Here is a 23,358-nt window from a genome sequence, read left to right on the forward strand (position 1 = left end):
ACTGGCATAAAAATAGACACATAGATCAATGGAATAGAACAGAAAACCCAGAAATGGACCCACGATGATATGGTCAATTAATCTTCAACAAGGGAGGAATGAACATACAATGGGAAAATGACAGTCTCTTCGACAAATGGTGTTGGGAAAACTGGACAGCCACATGCAAAAGGATTAAACTGAGCCACTTTCTTTCACCACACACAAAAATAAACTCAAAATAGATTAAAGACCTAAATGTGAGACCTGAACCCATAAAAGTCCTTGAAGAGAGCACAAGCAGTAATCTCTCTGACATTGGCCCTAGTAAACATTTTTCTAGATATGTCTCCTGAGGCAAGGGAAACAAAAGCAAAAAAACAAACTATTAGGTCTACATCAAAATAAAAAGCTTCTGCACAGCAAAGGAAACAATCAACAAAACTAAAAGGCAACCTACTGAATGGGAGAAGATATTCGTAAATGATATATCCAATAAAGGATTAGTATCCAAAATATATGAAGAACTGATACAACTCAGTACCCCAAAATAAATAATCCAGTTTAAAAATGGGCAGGGGGCACCTGGGTGGCTCCAGTAGTTAAGTGTCTGACTCTTGATTTCAGCTTAAGTCATGATCTCAAGGTCAGGGGATCAAGACATGCCTCTGGCTCCATCCTTAGGGTTTTCACTCTCCCTCTCCTTCTGCCCCTCCCCCTGCTCTCTCTCTCAAATAAAATAAAATAAAATAATAAAAAAATTGTTTAAATAGGCAGAAGACATGAACAGACATTTCTTCAAAGAAGACACACAGATGGCCAACAGATACATGAAAAGATGCTCAATGTCACTCATCATCAGGGAATTGCAAATGAAAACAACCATGAGATATCATCTCACACCTGTCAGAATGACTAAAATCAACAACACAAGAGACAACAGGTGTTGGCGAGGATGTGGAGAAAAAGAAACCCTCTTGCACTGTTAGTAGGAATGCAAATTGGTGCAGTCATTGTAGAAAACTGTATGGAGGTTCCTTAAAAAATTAAAAATAGAACGACCCTCTGATCCAGTAATCACACTACTGGATAGTGTGGATCACACAAAATTTACAAAACATTAATTCAAAAATCTACATACACCTCTATGTTTACTGGAACATTATTTACAATATCCAAACTATGGAAGCAGACCAAGTGTCCATTGATAGATGAATGGATGAAGAAGATGTGGTATATATACAACGGAATATTATTCAGCTATAAAAAATAATGAAATCTTGCCATTTGCAACATGGTTAGAGCTAGAGTATAATCCTGAGTGAAACAAGTCAGTCAGAGAAAGACAAATATCATAGGATTTCACTCATATGTGGAAATTAAGAAACAAAACAAATGAGCAAAGGAAAAAAAGAGAGAGAGAGACAAACCAAGAAACAAACTCTTAACTATAGAGAACAAACTGATGGTTACCAAAGGGGAGGGGGTGGGGGGATGGGAGAAATAGGGGATGGGAATTAAAGAATATACTTATCATGATGAAAAAAATTAAATGATAAAAAATAAATTATAAAAATTTAAGCAGGGGCATCTGGGTGGCTCAGTCCATTAAACTTCTGACTTTGGCTCAGGTCATGATTTTAGGGTCCTGGGATTGAGTCCTGCACTGGGCTCCCCGCTCAGCGAGGAGTCTGCTTGTCTCTCTCCCTCTGCTCCTCCCCCTGCTTGTGCTCTCTCTCTCAAATAAATAAAATCTTTAAAAAAATAAGCAATGTTTTTTTTTTAAACCCACAAATTCCCATTGCCATAAACTATAACGCCTAAAGCATTTTGGAAGCAAACTCCACTCTGCCCAACTAGCCAAACACTGTAAGTAATAACTAAAACATATCTTAATATCAAACAAATTGATATTTCAAAACTTAATTTCAAAAACTGAAAGGAAATCTATGCCAAAAAGAAAAGCCACTCTTAGAATTTTAGTATCATTCTTATTTATATTGCCTAGATTACCTTAATATAATTTTTAAAGAATCTTTAAAAAATAAGTGAAAAAAAATATATATATAGCTTTCCTCACCTTCATGGCAAGAGTTTCAGATTCAGGAAGTGGATAGAGTATATTCCTGTCCCTCTCTATCTCCAGGACATTCTGCAGCAAAAGGAGACCATTCCCTGGGGCTAAGCCTGGGGTTACTACAGTAAGATAGTAACTGAGGTCATGTAAGCCCAAAATGTGGGAGAGAAATATGTTGCAGTGTCACCAGACATACTCTTTTTAAGTACCTTTCATCCTTCTGGTATCCCTTAAGCTAAGACAAACAGGATGAGGTCCCCTTTAGAGCTGTCCTCTAAGCTGTAGAGAGAATGTGGCCATAAAGTACAAGGCCAAGGGGAGAGCGAGCCATCTTCCTAATCTGTCCTCAAATCTTTTCACACTTAAAACAAAGAATAAGGAGGTGGAGGAGGAGGCGGCTCGGGGAGAGCGAGCAGCGAGCTGGACCGCGGAGCGTGAGTGAGGGAGCCGAGCCGCCTGCCCGCCCGCCGCCGCCTCCCCTCCGTAAGCAGGAGCCCGGGCCGGGGCCCGGCACGCCGCCCCAGCCCCTCCCTCGTCGTCAGGCCGCGAGGGCAGCGCGCGCGAGCCAGGGGGAGGGAGAGCGAGCGAGCGAGCGAGCGCCGGGAGGAGGCGGCCGGACCGAGCGAGCGCCCGCGCGTGTGGCGTGAGGGGAAGCCGCTGCCCGCCCCCTTCGCCTTCCCTTCTCTCCCCCTCCCCGCTCCCCCCCCGACCGCGGAGCAGCACCATGTCGGCGCCGGCGGCCAAAGTCAGTAAAAAGGAGCTCAACTCCAACCACGACGGGGCCGACGAGACCTCAGAAAAAGAACAGCAAGAAGCAATTGAACATATTGATGAAGTACAAAATGAAATAGACAGACTTAATGAACAAGCCAGTGAGGAGATTTTGAAAGTAGAACAGAAATATAACAAACTCCGCCAACCATTTTTTCAGAAGAGGTCGGAATTGATCGCCAAAATCCCCAATTTTTGGGTAACAACATTTGTCAACCATCCACAAGTGTCTGCACTGCTTGGGGAGGAGGATGAAGAGGCGCTGCATTATTTGACAAGAGTTGAAGTGACAGAATTTGAAGATATTAAATCAGGTTACAGAATAGATTTTTATTTTGATGAAAACCCTTACTTCGAAAATAAAGTTCTCTCCAAAGAATTTCATCTGAATGAGAGTGGTGATCCATCTTCAAAGTCCACCGAAATCAAATGGAAATCTGGAAAGGATTTGACGAAACGTTCAAGTCAAACACAGAATAAAGCCAGCAGGAAGAGACAGCATGAGGAACCAGAGAGCTTCTTCACCTGGTTTACTGACCATTCTGATGCAGGTGCAGATGAGTTAGGAGAGGTCATCAAAGATGATATTTGGCCAAATCCGTTACAGTACTACTTGGTTCCCGATATGGATGATGAAGAAGGGGAAGGAGAAGAAGATGATGATGATGATGAAGAAGAAGAAGGATTGGAAGACATCGATGAAGAAGGAGATGAGGATGAAGGTGAAGAAGATGAAGATGATGATGAGGGGGAGGAAGGAGAGGAGGATGAAGGAGAAGATGACTAATGGAACACTGATGGATTCCAACCTTCCTTTTTTAATTTTCTTCAGTCCCTGGGAGCAAGTTGCCGTCTTTTTTTTTTTTTTTTTTTTTTTCCTCCTCTTGTGCTCATTCGCCCTGTTTTTTGAAGTCTCTTTTCTCTCCCTTTATACCATGGTTCTCAACTTATTTTGGGGGGAAATACCTTGAGCAGAATACAGTGGGAAAAGAATCTCTACCCCTTTCTGTTCCAAATTCATTTTTATCCCTTCCTGTCTCAACAAAAACTTTATGGAATCAACACCACCGTGCTCTGTGGGAAAAAAGAAAAACCTTCTGCTCCCTTAGCTCTGCTGGAAGCTGGAGGGTGCTAGGCCCCTGTGTAGTAGTGCATAGAATTCTAGCTTTTTTCCTCCTTTCTCTGTATATTGGGCTCAGAGATTACACTGTGTCTCTATGTGAATATGGACAGTTAGCATTTACCAACATGTACCTGTCTACTTTCTCTTGTTTAAAAAAAAGAAAAAAAACTTAAAAAAATGGGGTTATAGAAGGACAGCAAAGGGTGGGTTTGAGATGTTTGGGTGGGTTAAGTGGGCATTTTGACAACATGGCTTCTCCTTTGGCATGTTTAATTGTGATGTTTAACGGACATCCTTGCAGTTTAAGATGACACTTTTAAAATAAAACTCTCTCCTAATGATGACTTGAGCCCTGCCACTCGATGGGAGAATCAGCAGAACCTGTAGGATCTTATTTGGAATTGACATTCTCTATTGTAATTTTGTTCCTGTTTATTTTTAAATTTTCTTTTTGTTTCACTGGAAAGGAAAGATGATGCTCAGTTTTAAACGTTAAAAGTGTACAAGTTGCTTTGTTACAATAAAACTAAATGTGTACACAAAAAAAAAAAAAAAAAAAAAAAAAACAAAGAATAAGGATTACACACTTTCTCTTAGCCTGGAAAAATGACATTGGCTTCTCAGCACAACAAAAAACAAATACAAATTCCAATGCAAACTAAAAATGAACCCCAGCTATAATAACCCTGTGGCCTTCTGGGTATTCATTGATATCTTTTAAAGATTTTTCATTAAAAAAGGATGGAAAATATTTTGTGGACTAGTTAAAACATTTTTCACACTGGCAAATAGTTTTGATCAACTACACAACAGTAACTTCTAATAAATAGTAAATATGTGAATTCCAATACCATTGGTTACATTTCAGCTTTACTAAAGTAAAAGTATGTATAATTACTTACCTCTAAACCATTGATTTTTGTCATGAACTCTGAGAAATCTGTATCAAATTCTGTCCTTCTTGGATCCAGAATGTCATATTGTTTTTTCTTAACCCCTTGATATATGTTTTTGAATTTTATTGACATAATATCTATTCCCTCTATGGTGGAATTACTCAAGGCTGAATATGTTTGCACAATAGTTATCATTTCTGTAATCTTAAAAAGAGAAGTGTTATTTTAGAAATGGGATATTAGGACCCTTCCCTAGAATAAACTCTTAATGAATCATTGATTTAAAAGAACAAACCAAGGGGCACTTGGCTGGTTCAGTTAGCACAGCATGTGACTCTTGATCTTGGGGTTGTGAGTTCGAGCCCCATGCTGGGTGTGGAGATTACTTTAAAACAAATTCTTTAGGGGCACCTGGGTGCCGCAGTCAGTTGAGCATCTGACTCTTGGTTTCGGCTCAGTTGTGATCTCAGGGTGCTGAGATGGAGCCCCACACACAGGTCTGCACTCAGCGTGGAGTCTACTTGGGTTTTTCTCTCCCTCTCCCTCTGCCACTCCCCACTGTGCTCTCTCTCTCTCTCTCTCTCTCAAAATAATAAATCTTTTAAAAAATCTTTAAAATAAATAAGTAAATAAAAGAAAAAATAAAAAACAAACCAATAAATAGCCCCTAAGATCATTTAGCTAAAACCAGCCATAGAAGATAAAATAGAAGACAAATCCCTGTCACCAATCATTACTATTCTCAGACTATTCCTATCATATCCAGAGAGGGCTTGCTACATTTCTCAGATCTTGATCACTTTGTCTCTCAAGAGGGGAAAGGAAAGAATTTGAGCAAAACTCTTACAGATGTCTGAATAGCTTCATCCTTTTGCTCTGGAGAATTTTCTGAAAATCATTTTCAAAAGCTTTAGCATTCTTCTTGGCCCTCACCACAGTTCTGATATGTAAGTCTGCATAAATCCACCTGTGTTTTCCCTTTCACCTGCATTCAGGCAACCAAAGGCCTAAGAAGCCTGAAGACAACTGCAGTCCCTTCTGACCCCCAAGAGACTTGGGAAACCCTCAAAATGAACTTAACTACACAAATGGCTGCCTCTCACTCAATATACCACCACCACCTACTTCACACACCAAAAACAAAAGTCCTTCATGTCTACAGGCTACTCCGTTCCTGAATCTTCATCAGTGATTCCCCTCTTTGATTCCTGCTTTGGAGAACAATGCTCAAAGCTCTCCAGGATGGGCCCATGGGTCCAATGGCCAAACAGAAAATAAACCTGTTTTCAGGGGATTCCTCCAAATATTACACACCATGAAGACAACACTACTGGTCCTCCTAAGAAGCCCGCAGAATTCACATAAGCTCCCTGTGCACATCAACCCAGACGACCATTTTCAGAGCAACTTTCACTCTTACACCACTATTTCTGTACACTTCCAAACACCACGGTCATCCTAGAAGCCAGCCCAAGCCTGGAAGAAATACGAACTGCCTGCAATTTGCAGCACGCTGTATATACTGTATGTAAGGATGCGAAATACTTGGGTCTCCTACCAACACATACAGTCCACTCACCTTAAAAAACAAAAACAAACTGCAGAACTCAAACTACCCACATGCTCTGCTTTTCTAACCTGCCAAGACTCTGCCCATTATCCCTTACCCTGCCACCTGGCCCCAACAGCCAGATGCTGGGATGGAATTCCTGTCACTAACACAACCTCCATTTTGTCCATGGGTGGCTGAGGAGTCATCAAGAGGCAGAGAGAGCAGTCTGTCCCATGCTTGGCCTTTCGAACTCAGCCAGTGTGTCTTCCACTCCCAACACCACATAGCAACAACGTGAAAGCCAGTCACAGTGATCAACCTCGACCACACTCCTGCTTGTTTGTTCTCATCTTGGCTTTTTCGTCAGTTCTCTCTTTATCCACTTTGACCCCCCGGTTTGACAACCAACTTGTAATCCCTTCTCTGCTCACCAGCCTTGGCACCCTTTCCAGTTCTCAACTTGCTATGTTTGTCTCATCTCAGCGTCACCCTACCCCACCTACAAGGCTCCCGTCCCTTAAATCTCCCCCCAGCAATACCAGCTTCCCATCCCTTCTCTCTCATAAACATTTGGGTGAGAAGAAAATAAAACTAAAGACAGGGCTCTGGGAAACACCAATATTCACCAAAATTTACATGGCAGGAAGAGGAAAAAGGAGCAAAGTACATCCTTATTTCTGGCTCTTTAGGACAGACCAACCCTTAATGCACCATCAAGTCTCCACCTACCAACAGAAGGTGCACTTCAGGCAACCTAGTGACATACAAGAACCTTCCTCACTTGTTCTTAAACATTTCTGCCTAACTCTTGAGGTCTCGGCTCTCCAACCCCAACCTCAGTGCTGTCTGCCCTATGACTTTGCCATGTGTTTATCCTGACATCTTAATCTCTGCTTTCCCTAATAGGCTTTGACTTAGCTTGCCCTTCTGACTCTTCTCTTCTACTATATCCAAGTTTACAGAGGTAGCCCAACAGTGGTCCCTACTGTGGCCCACTAATCAGGAGAAGCCCATCCAGGTAGCTCAGTAACCACCTCTGGGAGATTATGGAAAACCCTGGCCACATTTCAAGGTACATTTCGTAGCCCCATCTTTGCAAATCTGGATACCAATACCCACCAGTTACACATGGGAGTGATGCCTATCAACTAAGGGATTCTTAGTACAAGGGAATTGGGATAACCTAGCAATCAGAATGCACTTTAGGTGAAGTCTCCAGGGGGGTGCTGCATTAGCTCTGGTTGCTGAGCCCTTGTGGCACGAAGTTGTGTCCTTAAGATTAGAGGCAAGACCTCTCCAGAGGTAGAGTCAGGTAAGTGGTTAGTGTAGCTGGCCATTACCACCCACTTCCTCTAGCATCAGGAATATTCAGGCTGCTACTTCATGGATAGATGCCCATTATGCCCAGCATTAGACCTGCCACCAAAATCTTTACTGCTAATGGGCTAACCATTAAAGACCAACCCTGAAACTCTACCAAGCGTAAAACTATACCCAAATTGTCAAGGGGACTAGCCCCTGGAAAAATTTAGAATAACCAGGACCTACCCCAAGCTTTATACTACAGTGCATTCAGAAACATTAAGCATCTTTATGGAACAAGGTCCGGCCAATGGTGCCTCCATGCCAATAACCTTCTAATTGGACATTTGTCCCCAAGAAATCTCTATTGTTCACAAAACAATTCCATACAACAGTTTCCTACATAGAGTACAAAAGCACAAGCAACAGAAAAAAATCATAAGTTGGACTTTATCAAAATTAAAAACTATTGTGCTTCAAAGGACACCATCCAGAAAGTGAAAAGATAACTCACAGAATGGATGAAAATATAATATCTGATAAGGGACTCATACCCAGAATATATAAAGAACTCTTACAACTCAGCAATAAAAATACAAATAACAAATTAAAAATGTGCAAAGGATGTGATTATAATTTCTCCAAAGAAGAATTATGAATGGACTATAAGCAAATTAAAAGATGTTCAACATCATTAGTCATCAGCAAAATGCAAATTAAAACCACAGTGAGATAGATGTTACTTCACACCCTCTAGTTTGTCTAAATTCAAAAAGGTAGACAATAATAAGTATTGACAAGGATGTGGAGAAATCAAAACCCTCATACATTGCTGGTGAAAATGTAAAATGACACAGCTGTTTTGAAAAATGGTTTGGCAGTTCCTCAAAAAGTTACCATATGGCCCAGAGGGGCGCCTGGGTGGCTCAGCTGGTTAAGCGACTGCCTTCAGCTCAGGTCATGATCCTGGAGTCCCAGGATCGAGTCCCGCATTGGGCTCCCTGCTCAGCAGGGAGTCTGCTTCTCCCTCTGACCCTCCTCCTTCTCATGCTCTCTATCATTCTCTCTCTCTCTCAATAAATAGTAAAAATCTTTAAAAAATTTTTTTTAAATTTTTTTAAGTTACCATATGGCCCAGACATTCCAATCCTATGTATATACTCAAGAGAAACAACAACATGTGTCCACACAAGAACATGTACAAACATGTTCATAGCAGCATTATTAATACTAGCCAAGAAGTAGAAACAACCAAAGTGCCCATCAACTAATGAGTGGATAAATAAAATGTGGCATCCATACAATGTCATATGATTCAGCAATAAAAAGTAATGCTACAACATGGACAAACCTTAAAAACATGATGCTAAGTGAAAGAAGTCACTCACAAAAGACCACATATTATATGATTTCATTTATATAAAATGTTCCGAACAGGCAAATCTATAGAAACAGAAAGTAGATTAGTGGCTGCTTAGGGGTGAGTAGAGGGGAGAATAGAGTGTGACAGGTGGATGGGGTTTTTTTAGTGGGAACAAAAATGTGCTAAAATTAGACTATGGTAATGGTTACACAATGCTTTGAATATATTAGAAAATACAGACTTGTACAATTTAAATGGGTGAATTGTATAGTATGTGAATTATATCTCAATAAAGCTGCCAAAGAAACAAACAAAAAAAACAGCTCCACACAAGCATGTATGAAGGACCCCACTCGATAACTTGGTTCTCTTCATCACCCACACTTTCCTATCCTGGACAGATCAGGAGAGTACAAATAAAAACCAGGCTTCCAGACATGTCTAGGAGATGCCCTTCAACCTGTGTGATGCCCTCACTAATTTCCAACAAATGATGAACGGAATCCTAAATATTACTAGGACCTAGGGAGTGGGCCAACTCCTGGGAGAGAAGAAGGGGTGGTACCTACATGATATCTTTATACACTTTTCAAAAGCTGACTCCAAGAAGCCTCTGGTATGGGCTTCCTGATACCCCCTGAAAAAATATCACCCCCTCAGCTAGAGCTAATACATGAATCAAAGGTGAAGTGTCTGACCCACGCCTGCCCAGCAAAGGCTCCCTCACACAATGTTTAGGTATACACCATTTTTACTGGCCTAGAAAAAGAAGTTGTCTATACATCCAGATATTGCACTACTACTGGGTTCCACCAGGTATTATGGGCATTTCACCATACACTTTTTCTCAGCCTAATACAATCGTTAGACACAGAAGCTTCTAAGGTCAAGCTCCATAGGTAGAGGTAGAATTGAGGTCTTGAGAGAGGGGAAAGTCTGCAATAGCTTTATAGTCATCAGAACTGAAAAATAAGTTAGACCAAAATGTAGTGATCTGTAAGTAATAGGAGCTGATTCATATCAACAGTGAGACAAGAGATCAAGGTAATTCTCAACTGTGCCACATAAAGTATGAAATAACCAGAATGGGGGGGGCTGTGGATACAGTGACTGAATATTGGTTACCTTCTCCAATCTTTTGCAGAAAGCTTCAAATTTTCCAAATATATACATTTCTGAAACCTCAAAAGATTTTTCACCTGAGGATTCTAAAATCTGTTTCCTTGTTTTATGAAAAGATGTCTGATATTCCTTGAATAGAAAAATGCAATCCTATAAGAAAATTAAAAGAAGGAGAGAACGGGTGATGAGTGTTTGTTCAGGAGTCAATCATTCAAGAATCTGTCTTCACGCAGGACTGATCACACCAGCCCAACAGGAGCTGTTGCTGTTGACATTAAAACTCAAGTTCTCCACCTATATATTGAAAAGTCTGGGGATGTGAATGTAGTTTCTCTTAATTTACATCATATTATCATCTTCTTCATTCTCACTATTTCCCTTCTATCCTGTCCTCACCAGAGTATGCCATACATTGTTTGTACATTTTCATGGCTAATTAGAACTCCTGGGAGGTCAGAAATTATCTCTCAATTCTATTTATTATCACTCATCTATCACTTAGTATCTGCCTTCTCTTTAGCATTCTTTACATACAGGTATGTAAAACATTAAGACTCTGCGATACTAATTTATTGTCCAACCACCGTTTCTCCACAAGGAAATCCTAGAGTCTTTGTGAGTACATTGCTGAAACCCTAGTATTTGATTACGGTTGTCCCACTGGCCAGGCTGGTGAGCCTGTTAGAAATATAAAAGAGGACACGGTCCCTAAGGTCCAGTAGGAATTCTCTGTCATTTTGAGTTAACATTTCCAACCAACCATTAAAAAAAATAATGTTATTTTCCAAAGCCACCAATGGCCAGTCAAATCTTTATCACAGGCCCATCTCTCTGGTTCTCACTCTTCCATCTCCCTCCTTGAAAATAAGGACTCTTGCAATTACATTGGGCCCACTTGGATAATCCAGGATAATCTCCCCAACCCAAAGTCAGCTGATGGGCAATCCTAATTCTATCTACAATCTTATTCCCCCCCATCTTGCCATATAACGTAATATATTCACCTGTTCCGGGGATTAGGACATGGACATCTTTGGGGAGCTATTTTCTGCCTACCACAGTCACAAAATCAGAATTTCTGTGAGTGAGACTCAGGAATCTATATTTTTAACAAGTTCCCGGGTGATTCCTATAAACATTCAGATCTGTGAATAAATGGTCTCATACATCTTCCCTCTTCTATCTCAATCTCCAAAACAACAAAATTGCTCCATTCAAGGTCACTGATTATTTTTCACTCATCTAACAATAGTTTATCAGTACCCAAGTGTTAGGAACCCCTTGAGATGCTAGGAATACAGACAAGACCCCTAACCCTCATGGAATATAACATCTAATAGCAATTACTTTATATTACTTCCTCTTCACCACTCAATCTCTTCATGTTGGACAAATAAGGTAAAGGACTTGAATAGACATTTCTCCAAAGAAGATATCAAACTGAGGGTTTTAGAGGGGAGGGGGGGTGGGGGAATGGGTTAGCCTGGTGATGGGTATTAAGGAGGGCAGATATTTCATGGAGCACTTGGCATTATACGCAAACAATGAATCATGGAACACTACATCAAAAACTAATGATGTACTGTATAGTGACTAACATAACATAATAAAAAATATATAAAAAAAGAAGATATACAAATGGCCAATAAGCACATGAAAAGATGCTCAATCATAACTAGCCATTAGGGAAATGCAAATCAAAACCACAGTGAGATACCACTTCACATCCAATCAGGATGGCTATTATCAACAAAATGGAAAATAACAAGCACTTGCAAGGATGTGGAGAAACTGGAACCCTCCTGCATTCCTAATGGCAATGTGAAATGATACAGCCACTGAGGAAAATAGTTTGGTGATTCCTCAAAAAATTAAACATAAAATTACCATATTGCCTCATACTTCTAGTTCTAGGTATATACCCAAAAGAATTGGAAGCAAAGACTCAAACAGATAATTGCACACCAATGTTCACAGCAGAATTATTCACAATAGATAAATGGCGGTAATAATCCAGATGTCTATCCACAGATGAATGGATTTAAAAAATGTGGCATATCCATACAATGGAACATTACTTAGCCATAAAAAGGAATGAAATTCTGACATATGCTACCTACATGACTGAACTTGCTAAGTGAAAGAAGCCAGACACAAAAGGACAATACTGTAAGATTCCACTTAAAGGAGGTACCTAGAATAGGCAAATTTATAAAGACAGAAAATAGAACACAGGTTCCCAGGGGCTGTGGGGAGGAGAGTTTGGGGAGTTATTATTTAGTGGGCACAGAGTTTCAGTTTGGGATGATGCAAAAGTTCTGGAAATGGAAAGTCATGATAGATACACAATATTGGGGATGTACTCAATGCCACTGAACCATAGGCTTAGAAATGGTTAAAATGGTAAATTTTATGTTATGTATATTTTGTCACAATTTTAAAACTTCAATTGTAAAAAACGAAAACAATTTTAAAATCTTCCCACAAAGAAAATGTCAAGCCTAGCTGACTTAATAGAGGAGTTCTATCAGACCTTTTTTTATATAATATTTCCAGTTTTATTTTTAAAAGGCACACATGACAAAGAATATTACTAAGTCATGTCATGACTCTACTTGCACTCAGCACTTGTTCTTGAGCATCTTTCTTTGCTTTTACGGTTTCAACAAGTTCCTTATATTATTTCAGGTACTCTTTTTCCATCTTATGAGGCACTGCTTCTGCTATTTTTCCCCCATTTTTCAGGTGCATTTATTGGATAGATTTTCAAAGCTTGTTGCAAAAGCTTCTGTTTCTCTGTTGTCCAAGAGGTGAAATGTGTGCAGACTTTCTAAAAGGTGTCATACTGTCAGCTTGAGGTATGACTCCTTGTAGTGCACCATCTTTTCTGATGCAGGTCATGACTTTGGAGACTTTTTAGGCCAACTCCATAAGAAGAATATGTGTTCGTGTAGTTGGCAATGCTTCCTGTGATACTGTGATTTATCAGAAATATATATATTTGGTCATTCCAATGGCCAAAATACATTTCTCATATATATTTGGTCTTTATCCATAGTTCCTGGCTCACAGCTCCCCAAAACCTTGCAGTTTCCCAAATTATAAGAACAGTGGGAATATCTTTTGTTACAAGATTCAGTCTCTTGTCTTCAGTTCTTGAAATTGCTTTCGAGCCATAAAGGTGAAATGGGTGTCTTGTTATTCATAACAAGCCCCTTTCTACCACAACTGGGTTTACATTATGAGGTGACTTCTGGAAGCACCTAAGGGTGGGGGCTGGTTGCCAGGGGAACCAACCAGGAATGTCCTACCCCATGATTCTGGGAAGAGGGCTCCTAAAGTTTGAATCAACCAGCAATGGCCAAGGAGTTGATCAATCATGCCTATGAAATGTGATGAAACCTCCATAAAAAACCCAGAAAGACAGGGGCTGGAGAACTTCCGGGTTGGTGAACACAAGGAGATCTGGGGAGAGTGGTGCACTCTGAGAGGGCATGCAAGCTCTGTGCCTTTTCCCCATGCCTTGCCCTATAGGTACCTCTTCCATCTGTCTGTTCCTGAGTTATATTCTTGTATAATAAACCAGTAATCTAGTAATTGAGTAAAATGCTTCTGAGTTCTGTGAACCACTCTAGCAAATTACTGGAACTCAAGGTCTGGGGGTGTCGTTGGAACCTCTGATGTACAGCAGTCAGTCAAAAGCACGTGTGACAACCTGGACTTACTACCGGCATCTGAAGCCCCACTGTGGGATTTAACCTGTGGGATGTGATGCTATCTCCAGGTAGATATGTCAAAATTGAGTTAAACTGTAGGACACTCAGTGTCCAATAATCACTCGTTGGTGTGGGGAACCGCCCCCTCCCCCCCCCCCACACACACACACACTAGAACTGGGTCCACAACCCTTACTTTCCATCTTGAATTTGTTCCAGCAAGGAAATTCACAGCTTTGATTAGTAATTGCAGGTCAATTCTCTTCTGACCAGTTTTTACTGCCATTTCCACCTTTGTCAGTTGATGTCTCTCCATTCTTAGATGCTTGTCACATACAAGCCTCAGCTTCTCTCTCTTTTCTGTGTTACTCATTTGTTTCTTTTTTTTTATTAATTTTATTATGTTAGTCACCATATATTACATCATTAGTTTTTGATGTAGTGTTCCATGATTCACTGTTTGTGTATAACACCCAGTGCTCCATGCAATATGTGTCTTCTATCTGTTTTACCAGAGCAGGCATTCCTACTTCTTTTGTAGATGCTGATGCATTTCATGTAAGTACCTAAGCTTGCTAGTTGGAATGTATCTGAAAGTTTTTCCACTTCTTCCTTCCAACCTGCCCTGTCTCATTCTCAGATAAGCAATTCCAGGGGCGCCTGGGTGGCTCAGATGGTTAAGCATCTGCCTTCAGCTCAGGTCGTGATCCCAGGGTCCTGGGATTGAGCCCTGCATTGGGCTCCTGGCTCAGTGGGGAGCCTGCTTCTCCCTCTCCCTCTGCCTCTCCCCCTGCTCATGCTATCTCTCTCTCTCTGTATCTCTATGTCTTAAATTAATAAGTAAAATCTTTTAAAAGAAAAAAGAAAAGCAATTCCAGGTCTCCCATGAATTTTGAAGTTTTTGCCTTTCCCTTCTAATGGCTTTTTTTTTTTTCTGGGTATCTTTTCCTTCCTTGACAATAATGCCTATTGACTGACCTCTACTCCCTTCTCCTTAGCAACCCAAGCAGCTTCGGATTCAGCTAATCTTTATTTTTCTTTAGCTTCTGGCATCTTCTGTTTTCCTTCTGCACTCACTTTCTTCTCTGTTTCTTTCTTGACTTTTTCTTTTTAGAATGCGTTTATCCTTGCATCACAACTACATGCATTATCAATTAACATTCTCATTCAGCTCAGTTCTTTTTTTCTTGGTGCCCTGTTGCTCTGTCCTGTTTTTCAATCCATCTCCTGTCATCATGACATCCTGCTTCTTCATTTAAATATGAAGATTCTCTCCAGGAGTAAAAAATATACCAGAAGGAATAAAATGTCTCTACATCTTCAAACGGTGACTTCATATTACCAAGTTTAGGAGACTTTTTATTATTTAACGATCTAGAATTCCTTTCAAGCCCTAGGGAAAACACTCTGAAGAAATTGTCCTTTGCTTTACTTTTAGAAGGAACAGACTTATGAAAAGTAAGCTGCATCTCTTAGATTCTCTTATTTTCACTGGATCAGATATTTCATAAGGTTTCATTATGCCAGTAGTTATGAAGTAGCCATGATCTTCTTTTACTGGGTCACCAGCTTCTTTCAGGGCTGTTTTAACACCACTGCTTTATGAGCAGTTTTGGTCTGTCTCTGTAACTCCATGTCTTACATAGCCAAGTCCAAGAACCCCATAATGAGCCTGGTTCTTCCAGTCTTTGGGATCAAGTATTTTCAGCTTAAGAAACTGTCCTAATGATGCAGGCATGCCAGGTCTGAGGCCAGAGACGGGGTCCCACAGGACCAGCCAAGAGGGTCCTTGGCTTCACCCAGGATGGAAATCAAACGTGAGTCAGCAGAAGGTGAGAGCAGAGTTTATTGACGATGTAGAGACAGCAGATACAGACTCAGAAAGGATAGGAGCATGAGTCATCTTTGCTTGGGGTCTGGAGTTTTTATTGGCAATCGTGGTCTGGTGCATGTGTCCTCCTAGGCATACAGGAACTGGGCAGAACAGGACAGGGTCCAGGTGTCCTTCATAAGTCCTCATTCCCTGAAGCCAGGGGTCTTGGCATTAAGATGTCTAGGGCCAATGGCCTGGAATAGGCACACAATGGCTCTGCCAGGTCATTCCTTAGATATCATCTACTGTGCTGGAAGACTTCAAAGATATCATTATCTCTTTGTCCCTTACAAGGAGAACATAAGCAATTTGCATTACAAGGCATGTGTAAAGTGGGTGAGGGTGCAGGTCCTAGCAAGAACAGAAGCCAGAAAAGAAGCAAAGGGAAGGGAAAAACAGCTTTTTCTCTCATGGGGTTCCCTTGGGTTTCCTCATCTCAGTAACTGTAATTCTTCATCTTCTGTTCCCTCTCACCACTCTTTTTTATCCTCTGTTTCCAGAGGTCAGAGCATGGTAAAGCCCCATAAATACAGTGCTTCACATCCCAGTTGGAGGGCACTGAGCATCCTTTCTGGCTCTCCCTTCCAGTTCCAGCCTGGTGCCTTGGCTCCCTAAAGCCCAGGGAGCAGCACATGAGGACCGCCAATAACCACTTCCGGATGCAGCCTTCCTGCTGTGGTCATTTCCTGAAGACTTTCAAAAAACAGATCCTTTTAATTTTCTGCAAACTTTTCCAGAGAATAGAAGGTGGGGGGGAATATTCCCCCCTACCTTCCCCTCCTCCTCCTCCACTGAGGCTGAGCCCTTAGTGCCAAAAACACTGACAAGGACAGTATGACAAAGGAAATTTACAGGCTCTCTATCTCTCATGAATATAGTTGCAAAAACTCCTAAACAAAATTGTAGCAACCCAAATTTTAGAGTGTTTTAAAAAAAATTTTTTTTTAAATTAGACCATGGAACAGCTGGGTGGCTCAGTCAGTTAAACATCTGCCTTTGGGTCAGGTCCTGATCCCAGGGTCCTGGGATTGAGTCCCACATCGGGCTCCTTGCTCAGCGGGGGGTCTGCTTCTCCCTCTGCCTCTGCTGCTCCCCCTGCTTGTGCATGCGTGTTCTCCAACAAATAAATAAATAATATCTTTTAAAAAAATTTACACCATGACCCGGAAAGTTTCATTTTAGAAAAACTAAAACTGTCATCTATTACACTAACAGACTGAGAAAAATCTAATAAGCATCTCAATAAATATGTGCAGAAAAACATTTTTTAAAGCCCATTCATAGCTTTAAAAAATATGTCCTAGTACTAAGACTAGGAGCAGAACTTCCTTAATCTGATCAAAGATATATTTAAAACCTAAGAATACATCAAAATGGGGAAATGTTAGGGCGCCTGGGTGGCTCAGTTGGTTAAGCGACTGCCCTCGGCTCAGGTCATGATCCCAGAGTCCCGGGATCGAGTCCCGCATCGAGCTCCCTGCTCAGCAGGGAATCTGCTTCTCCCTCTTACCCTCCCCCCTCTCATGCTCTCTCTCTCTCTCTCATTCTCTCTCTCAAATAAATAAAATCTTTAAAAAAACAAAAACAAAATGGGGAAATGTTAGAAATGTCAGAAACATTCTCTTCCAAAAGATCAAAACCAGATGCCAACGATCACCTTGACTATTTAAGAATGCATGTCAGTCCTAGCCAATGCAAAAAGTCAAGAAAATGAAATTAACAGGGGCTGCAGTGAAAGGTGGGGACCAGGGAATACGGGACAGCAAGAGGTGTCCACTATAGGCAGCCATGGAGAAGATGAGAACTAAATTTTACACTAAAGGATCCTGCACTAAATATTAAGGGAAGCCAATAATTTTAATGAGGTTCTATTTATATTCTCATGCTATTCTTTACAATGTTTTTAACATGTTTTGTGAATGAACAAAGTAAAAAAAAGGGGGGGGGCCAGATGGTGAAAGCTTTACTGTATGAAAATAAGAATATGTCTACAAACCTGAATTTTCTTTAATACGAGCGGTGTTTCCTGATCCCATACGTGGACGGTTCCTCCATCAGTAATACACGCTTTACATGCCGTCACCATTTGATTTGTTACCTAAAATAAATACAAGTCCAAAATAGCTATATGTGAAGAGAGAAATAAAATTTAAGATTTTTATCTATTTTTTTTTAAGATTTTATTTATTTATTTGACAGAGAGAGGGAGAGCATGGGAGCAGGAACACAAGCAGGGGGTGTGGAAGAGGGAGAGGCAGGCTTCCTGCCGAGCAGGGAGCCCGATATGGGACTCGATCCCAGGACCCTGGGATCATGACCTGAACCAAAGGCAGATGCTTAACGACTGAGCCACCCAGGCACGCAAAATTTAAGATTTTTAAACCAGAAGCATAAAAATATGATAAACAGTAAACTTATGGGAGGAATGAATCACAATATAAAAAACAAAGAAATACACATTCCATCAAAACCAAGACAACCCAAATTTTTTACTGCATTTAAGTCAACTTCACAGGGGCCATAAACTCCAAAGTCAACTATATTTTCCTTTTGTCTATTTTTCCTCTAACTAGGATCCAAGTGTCATTCTTCATCATCCTTCAACATGCAAACTAAATTTAAAGTTAACCACCTCACACATACCCCAAAATAGCGAGGTGGAGGGGAATACTCAGGAGGTTAGATTGAGAGGACAGGCTGACACACAGAAATTTTGGAGAATTCCTAATATAGAAAGCACACAGGATCAAATCTACAGGAGGAAAAAAATAAAAATAAAGATGACAGAAAACCAGAACCCCTTCTGGAGAAGGTTACTGTGAAGATGGAAATCTTTGAGGTGGAGACAATGGGAGGTGGCCCTTGGTTGTGACCCTACACACTGAATTTGGAGCAACTTGTACAGTGGGCAACAATGGCATATGCTGACAGGACAGAGCCATGAGTGTGAACTATGCCCAGGTAGCTATTGCACCCCAGGAGGACATGTTAGAGAAAAAGCTCTTCACATTCCCAACCCCCCACACCCCCCAGACTCCCCCACACAAGAGACAGACCAAAAGAAACAGAACAAGCGGGCAAATTATGACTTAAATACAAAGATGGGCAGACAACCCAGAATCACCAAACAACTAAAGAAAATAAACATGGGGGGTGCCTGGGTGGCTCAGTCGGTTAAGCATCAGACTCTTGATTTCAGGTCAGGTCATGATCTCAGAGTTGTGAGACTGAGCCCCACATCAGGCTCTGTGCTCAGTGGGGAGTCAGCTTGAGGATTCTCTCTCTCCTTCTCCCTCTGCCCCTTCCCCCACTCGTACTTTTGCACACTCTCTCTTTCTCTAAATATGAATAAATATATCTTTAAAAAATAAAAAGAAACATGGTAACAGAGGCTTTAAACTCAACAGAGGAAATACAAAAAAAGATGTAAAATATTATATCTTTTATTAACTACATGAGAAAGATATGAGAGTATTTTGCATCACAAAAAAAAACTAGAGAACTTGGAAATTAAAATTTTTATTATCAAAATAAAAAAATTCTATTGATGAACTGACCAACAACTGGGACATAAACAAAGAGCAAAAGAGTGAGCCGAAAGGTCAAAGGACAGAAACTGACAAAACAAAACAAAACATAAAACATTAAGAGAAGTGGAAGTTAAATTCAAGGGGACAGAATAAATTAAACAGGTAGGTAAGGAATACTCTAAGGCAAAAGAGGGAAATTTCCCAGGAATAGAGATAAAAGTTTCTGGATTGCAACAATCCAACAAGTCTAGAACATAAATGTAAAAAGGACCACAGCACTTTGAAATTTTATGAGTTTAAGGATAAAGAAAAAAATCCTAAAAGCTTCTCGAAAGAATAAGACAGGTTGCCTAAGGAAAAAGAATCATATTAACATAAATTTCTCATCAACAGTACTGGATAAGAAACAATACTTCAAGTTTCCGGGAGAAAATTATGTTGAACCTGGAATCCCGCTGAAACTAACATTTGAGTAGCAGGACAAAACGAAACTATTTTCAGACATGCAGGAATTCAGGAGGTTCACCACATACAGACGATCTCTGAAAGAACCACTTGAGAATACTTTTCAGCCAAAGAAATAATGAATCCAAGATGGAGAAAGATGTAGAAATCACAAGAGAGAGGTGATCAAAGAAACTAGCAATGCTTAGATTTTATTCTGAACACATAGGGATTCATAATGTTAACAAACTATTAGACAAAATAGTTTAAAATTATTAACAAAAATATAGAACAAGAAATCTCAGCGTGGGACATATATAGCAAGAAAGAGACAAGTGATGGGGAAAAATCCTAACATTCTTCCCCTATTTAAGAGATGGATAATGATTAAATCTATTGATTAGTTTTTTAAAAAGAGAGTTGAGATGTGACTTTTACTTTATATATTTATGTTCTGCTTGAATCACAAAGAAATTTTATTTATGTGTCTCTTGGATGTTTTTTCAAATTATTTAAGTAATGAACCATATGTCACAACAGTGCTGGTGGAAGTAGCTAAAGAAGTGTTGTCAATCATGCACACAATTCCTAGATCTTGAGCAAAACTATATGGAATGAATAAATTAGAAAAGCACCAGCCATGGTCTCCATGTCGTGAGATCGAGCTCCATGTCGGGCTCCATGCTCGGTGTGGAGCCTGCTTAGGATTCTCTCTCTCCTTCTCCCTCTGCCCCTTCCCACCACTTCTTTCTCTCAAAGGAAGGAAGAAGGAAGGAAGGAAAGAAAGAAAGAAAAACACCAGCTACATTTAAACAAAAAGCCTGAGGGCTTACCTCTGAGAAGAAGGTACACCTTCAATTAAGTAGAACTGACCAGTCAACACCTTTCTTTTCTTGTCCACTGTTCTGTCAAATCCAGAATTCTGAGAGGCACCCAAACTTCCCATTTCCCTTCCCTGGCCCAGAGGGAAAGTACTGTTAACTTTTCACAGGGTTACATGTATGATTTCTTCCCTTGGAAACTTACCTTGATGAACAATGAAGTCATTCTCTCTGAGGTGTTATAATACCGTGACACACTGTGAATCATTCTGATGGCATTAATCAAATTTTGTATTCCATGTGCCATGGAAACCTAAAATTGAAATATATTAAGTGAATTGCATCATATATTTATAGTTTTAATAACCAATATCCTATAATATTCAAAATTCTAACCACATATAAAAGTGTAACATTTTTATCTTAAAGTCAAATTTTACTAAATGCAATGTAGCATCCCAGACTGATTCTTGGAACTGAAAAAGGACATCAGTTTTCACAAATGTACCAAGGTAATGCAAGATGTTAACAGGAGAAACTGGGTGAAGAGAATTCTGTAGTATAACTTTTCTGTACATCTAAATTTAAAAGTTTATTTAAAAATACAATTTTAGAGGTGAAAGTGATTTTAAGGATTAATAGTTCAAGATTATCTTTTTATAAAGATTTTATTTATTTATTTGAGATAGAGAGAGCAAGAGAGAGAGAGAAAAAACATGAGTGGGGAGGGGCAGAGGGAGAAGGAGAAGCAGGCAAGGAAAATAGAGAGGTAGGGAAGTTAAGCTCCTTGTCCGAGTTCCTACAGCTGTATTACATAACCACAGTTATGTGCCTGAGATTTTGAGATCCTGCTTTTAACTATGACGCAAATCAGGATGGGAAAACAGGTAAGGTCAATGGCATTCCTACAAGGAGGTTGCCTCTTAATTGCTAAGACAATATAAAATATATGAGATGTTTTAATGGCGATAAAATAAATAAAACCAGAAATAACAACTATTTCTTTAAAGATTTATTTGATGCAGAGAGAGAGAGAGAGAGAGAGTACAAGCAGGGGGAATGGCAGGCAGAGGGAGAGGGAGAAGCAGGCTTTCTCCCAAGCAGGGAGCCCAGTGCCGGGCAAGATCCCAGCACCCCGGGATCATGACCCGAGCCAAAGACAGACACTTAACTGACTGAGCCACCCAGGTGCCCCAGAAATAACTATTGATTAGTGTACTGTATGTCCTAGGTATGAGGTGTAACTATGATATAATTAAATCAATGATATGTGGCTTATGGAAATTAATATCATTACTTTGCAAGTAACCTGGGATGTCAGAATTCATATTATATATGTTATCTGTATATCAAAAAGAGTCTAATAAAAATAAGCCAAGGAGGGGTCTCCTCCAATCTCAATAAGGCAAGTCTACAAAGTACCCATAACTCCAATGAAGAAGGCTCAGAGATGGCATCAAATGGGTCCATCAGGAAAATACCCTTCATCTAAATTTTTTTAAGATTTTGCTTATTTATTTGACAGAGAGAGACACAGCAAGAGAGGGAACACATGCAGGGGGAGTGGGAGAGGGAGAAGCAGACTTCCCGCTGACCAGGGAGCCCGATGCAGGGCTCCATCCCAGGACCCTGGGATCATGACCTGAGCCAAAGACAGACACTTAACGATTGAACCAACCAGGTGCCCCACCCTTCATCTAAATTTTAAACATCATTTATAATAGAAGATTCTTGAGCACACCGTTCTTACCTATCTATACACAGTGTTGAGACACTTTATATGTAAAACATATAATGATAGATATGCCAATAGCAGAAATTGCAACACCAAGATAATAAAATGAAACACTAAACATAAAATTCATAAAACTTATCCACAAAAAAATGGAAGAATGAGTCCTCTGCACTTTTCCTGTTCAAATGTGAGTTACAAATTAAACAGCAGGGACTGTTTGCTTTTAATGAGAAAAAGAAAATGAGGATAAATGGAATTTTTGAAACCTCAAAAATAGTGAGTATATGAAGGGGAAGCAATTATATGACAATACTATTAGAACTTCTTTAATTTCAAAGATAATGTTCAAAATATTCCTGCATCAGAGAATGTGAAAAGTTTAATAACAACAACAAAATAATAATAATAAGGTATATCTATGCTAGAACAATTGAATAAATTTTTTTAAATTACCAGGATGAAAAGAACACCAGAACTAAAATATTTGAAAATTATATAAATTTAAACAAGCCTTTTGAAGAAAGAACTTGAAATTAGTACACCTAAAAATCTAGAGGTCTTGATCACAATAAAAAGCATTGTATCTTTCTTACAAGTTTACTTTTTATAATGAAAAGCTTTAAATATATAGGAAAGTACAGAGAATAGTATAATGATCATTTATACCCATCACTACACTTGACAAATGTTAACATTTTGGTATATATGCCTCATCTATTATTTTTTCACATCAAGACTTACTTGCAGGTCATCCTTGAATAGGCTTTGGATATATGTGTATTTGAGATTTGCATCTTCAGTTCTTGTGAACTGAACTAACCCCATATGCATGTGACATGTGAAAATTCTGATTTTACTTAGACACAAATTTTAATTGCACATGCTGTAAAGCTGGGAAATCAAGTCACTGGGCTACTGAGTGAGCTAAGCAATGGCTATATTCCTCTATCACCATACATTCTGGTTTGCTTTACTCATGGTCATATACACACAAACACCTAAAAAATCATATAAAATATTTTTATGTAAAACAAATTTTTAAAAGGTCCCTAAG

The 23,358-nt window shown here is 39.8% G+C and overlaps 2 protein-coding genes and 1 pseudogene across 2 annotated transcripts in view; 1 reads left to right on the forward strand and 2 right to left on the reverse strand.

The window, feature by feature from the left end:
- DNAH8 (dynein axonemal heavy chain 8) overlaps nt 1-23,358 on the reverse strand; it is a 417,769-nt gene that overhangs the window by 333,403 nt on the left and 61,008 nt on the right. Inside the window, exons 10-13 of the mRNA XM_027603620.2 lie at nt 20,775-20,882; nt 17,771-17,872; nt 10,189-10,335; nt 4,853-5,050 (exon numbers count right to left, since the gene is read on the reverse strand). Coding sequence (XP_027459421.2) covers nt 4,853-5,050; nt 10,189-10,335; nt 17,771-17,872; nt 20,775-20,882 — 555 coding nt within the window. The remainder of the gene's footprint in view (nt 1-4,852; nt 5,051-10,188; nt 10,336-17,770; nt 17,873-20,774; nt 20,883-23,358) is intronic.
- LOC118357201 (protein SET-like) lies at nt 2,440-4,493 on the forward strand. The gene has a single exon (XM_035728587.1). It carries the CDS (start codon nt 2,781-2,783, stop codon nt 3,612-3,614), a length of 834 nt encoding a protein of 277 aa, XP_035584480.1. The 5' UTR covers nt 2,440-2,780; the 3' UTR covers nt 3,615-4,493.
- LOC113926780 lies at nt 10,411-15,639 on the reverse strand (annotated as a pseudogene).

Source organism: Zalophus californianus, chromosome 7 (genome assembly GCF_009762305.2).
Source record: "Zalophus californianus isolate mZalCal1 chromosome 7, mZalCal1.pri.v2, whole genome shotgun sequence".
Taxonomy (NCBI): domain Eukaryota; kingdom Metazoa; phylum Chordata; class Mammalia; order Carnivora; family Otariidae; genus Zalophus; species Zalophus californianus.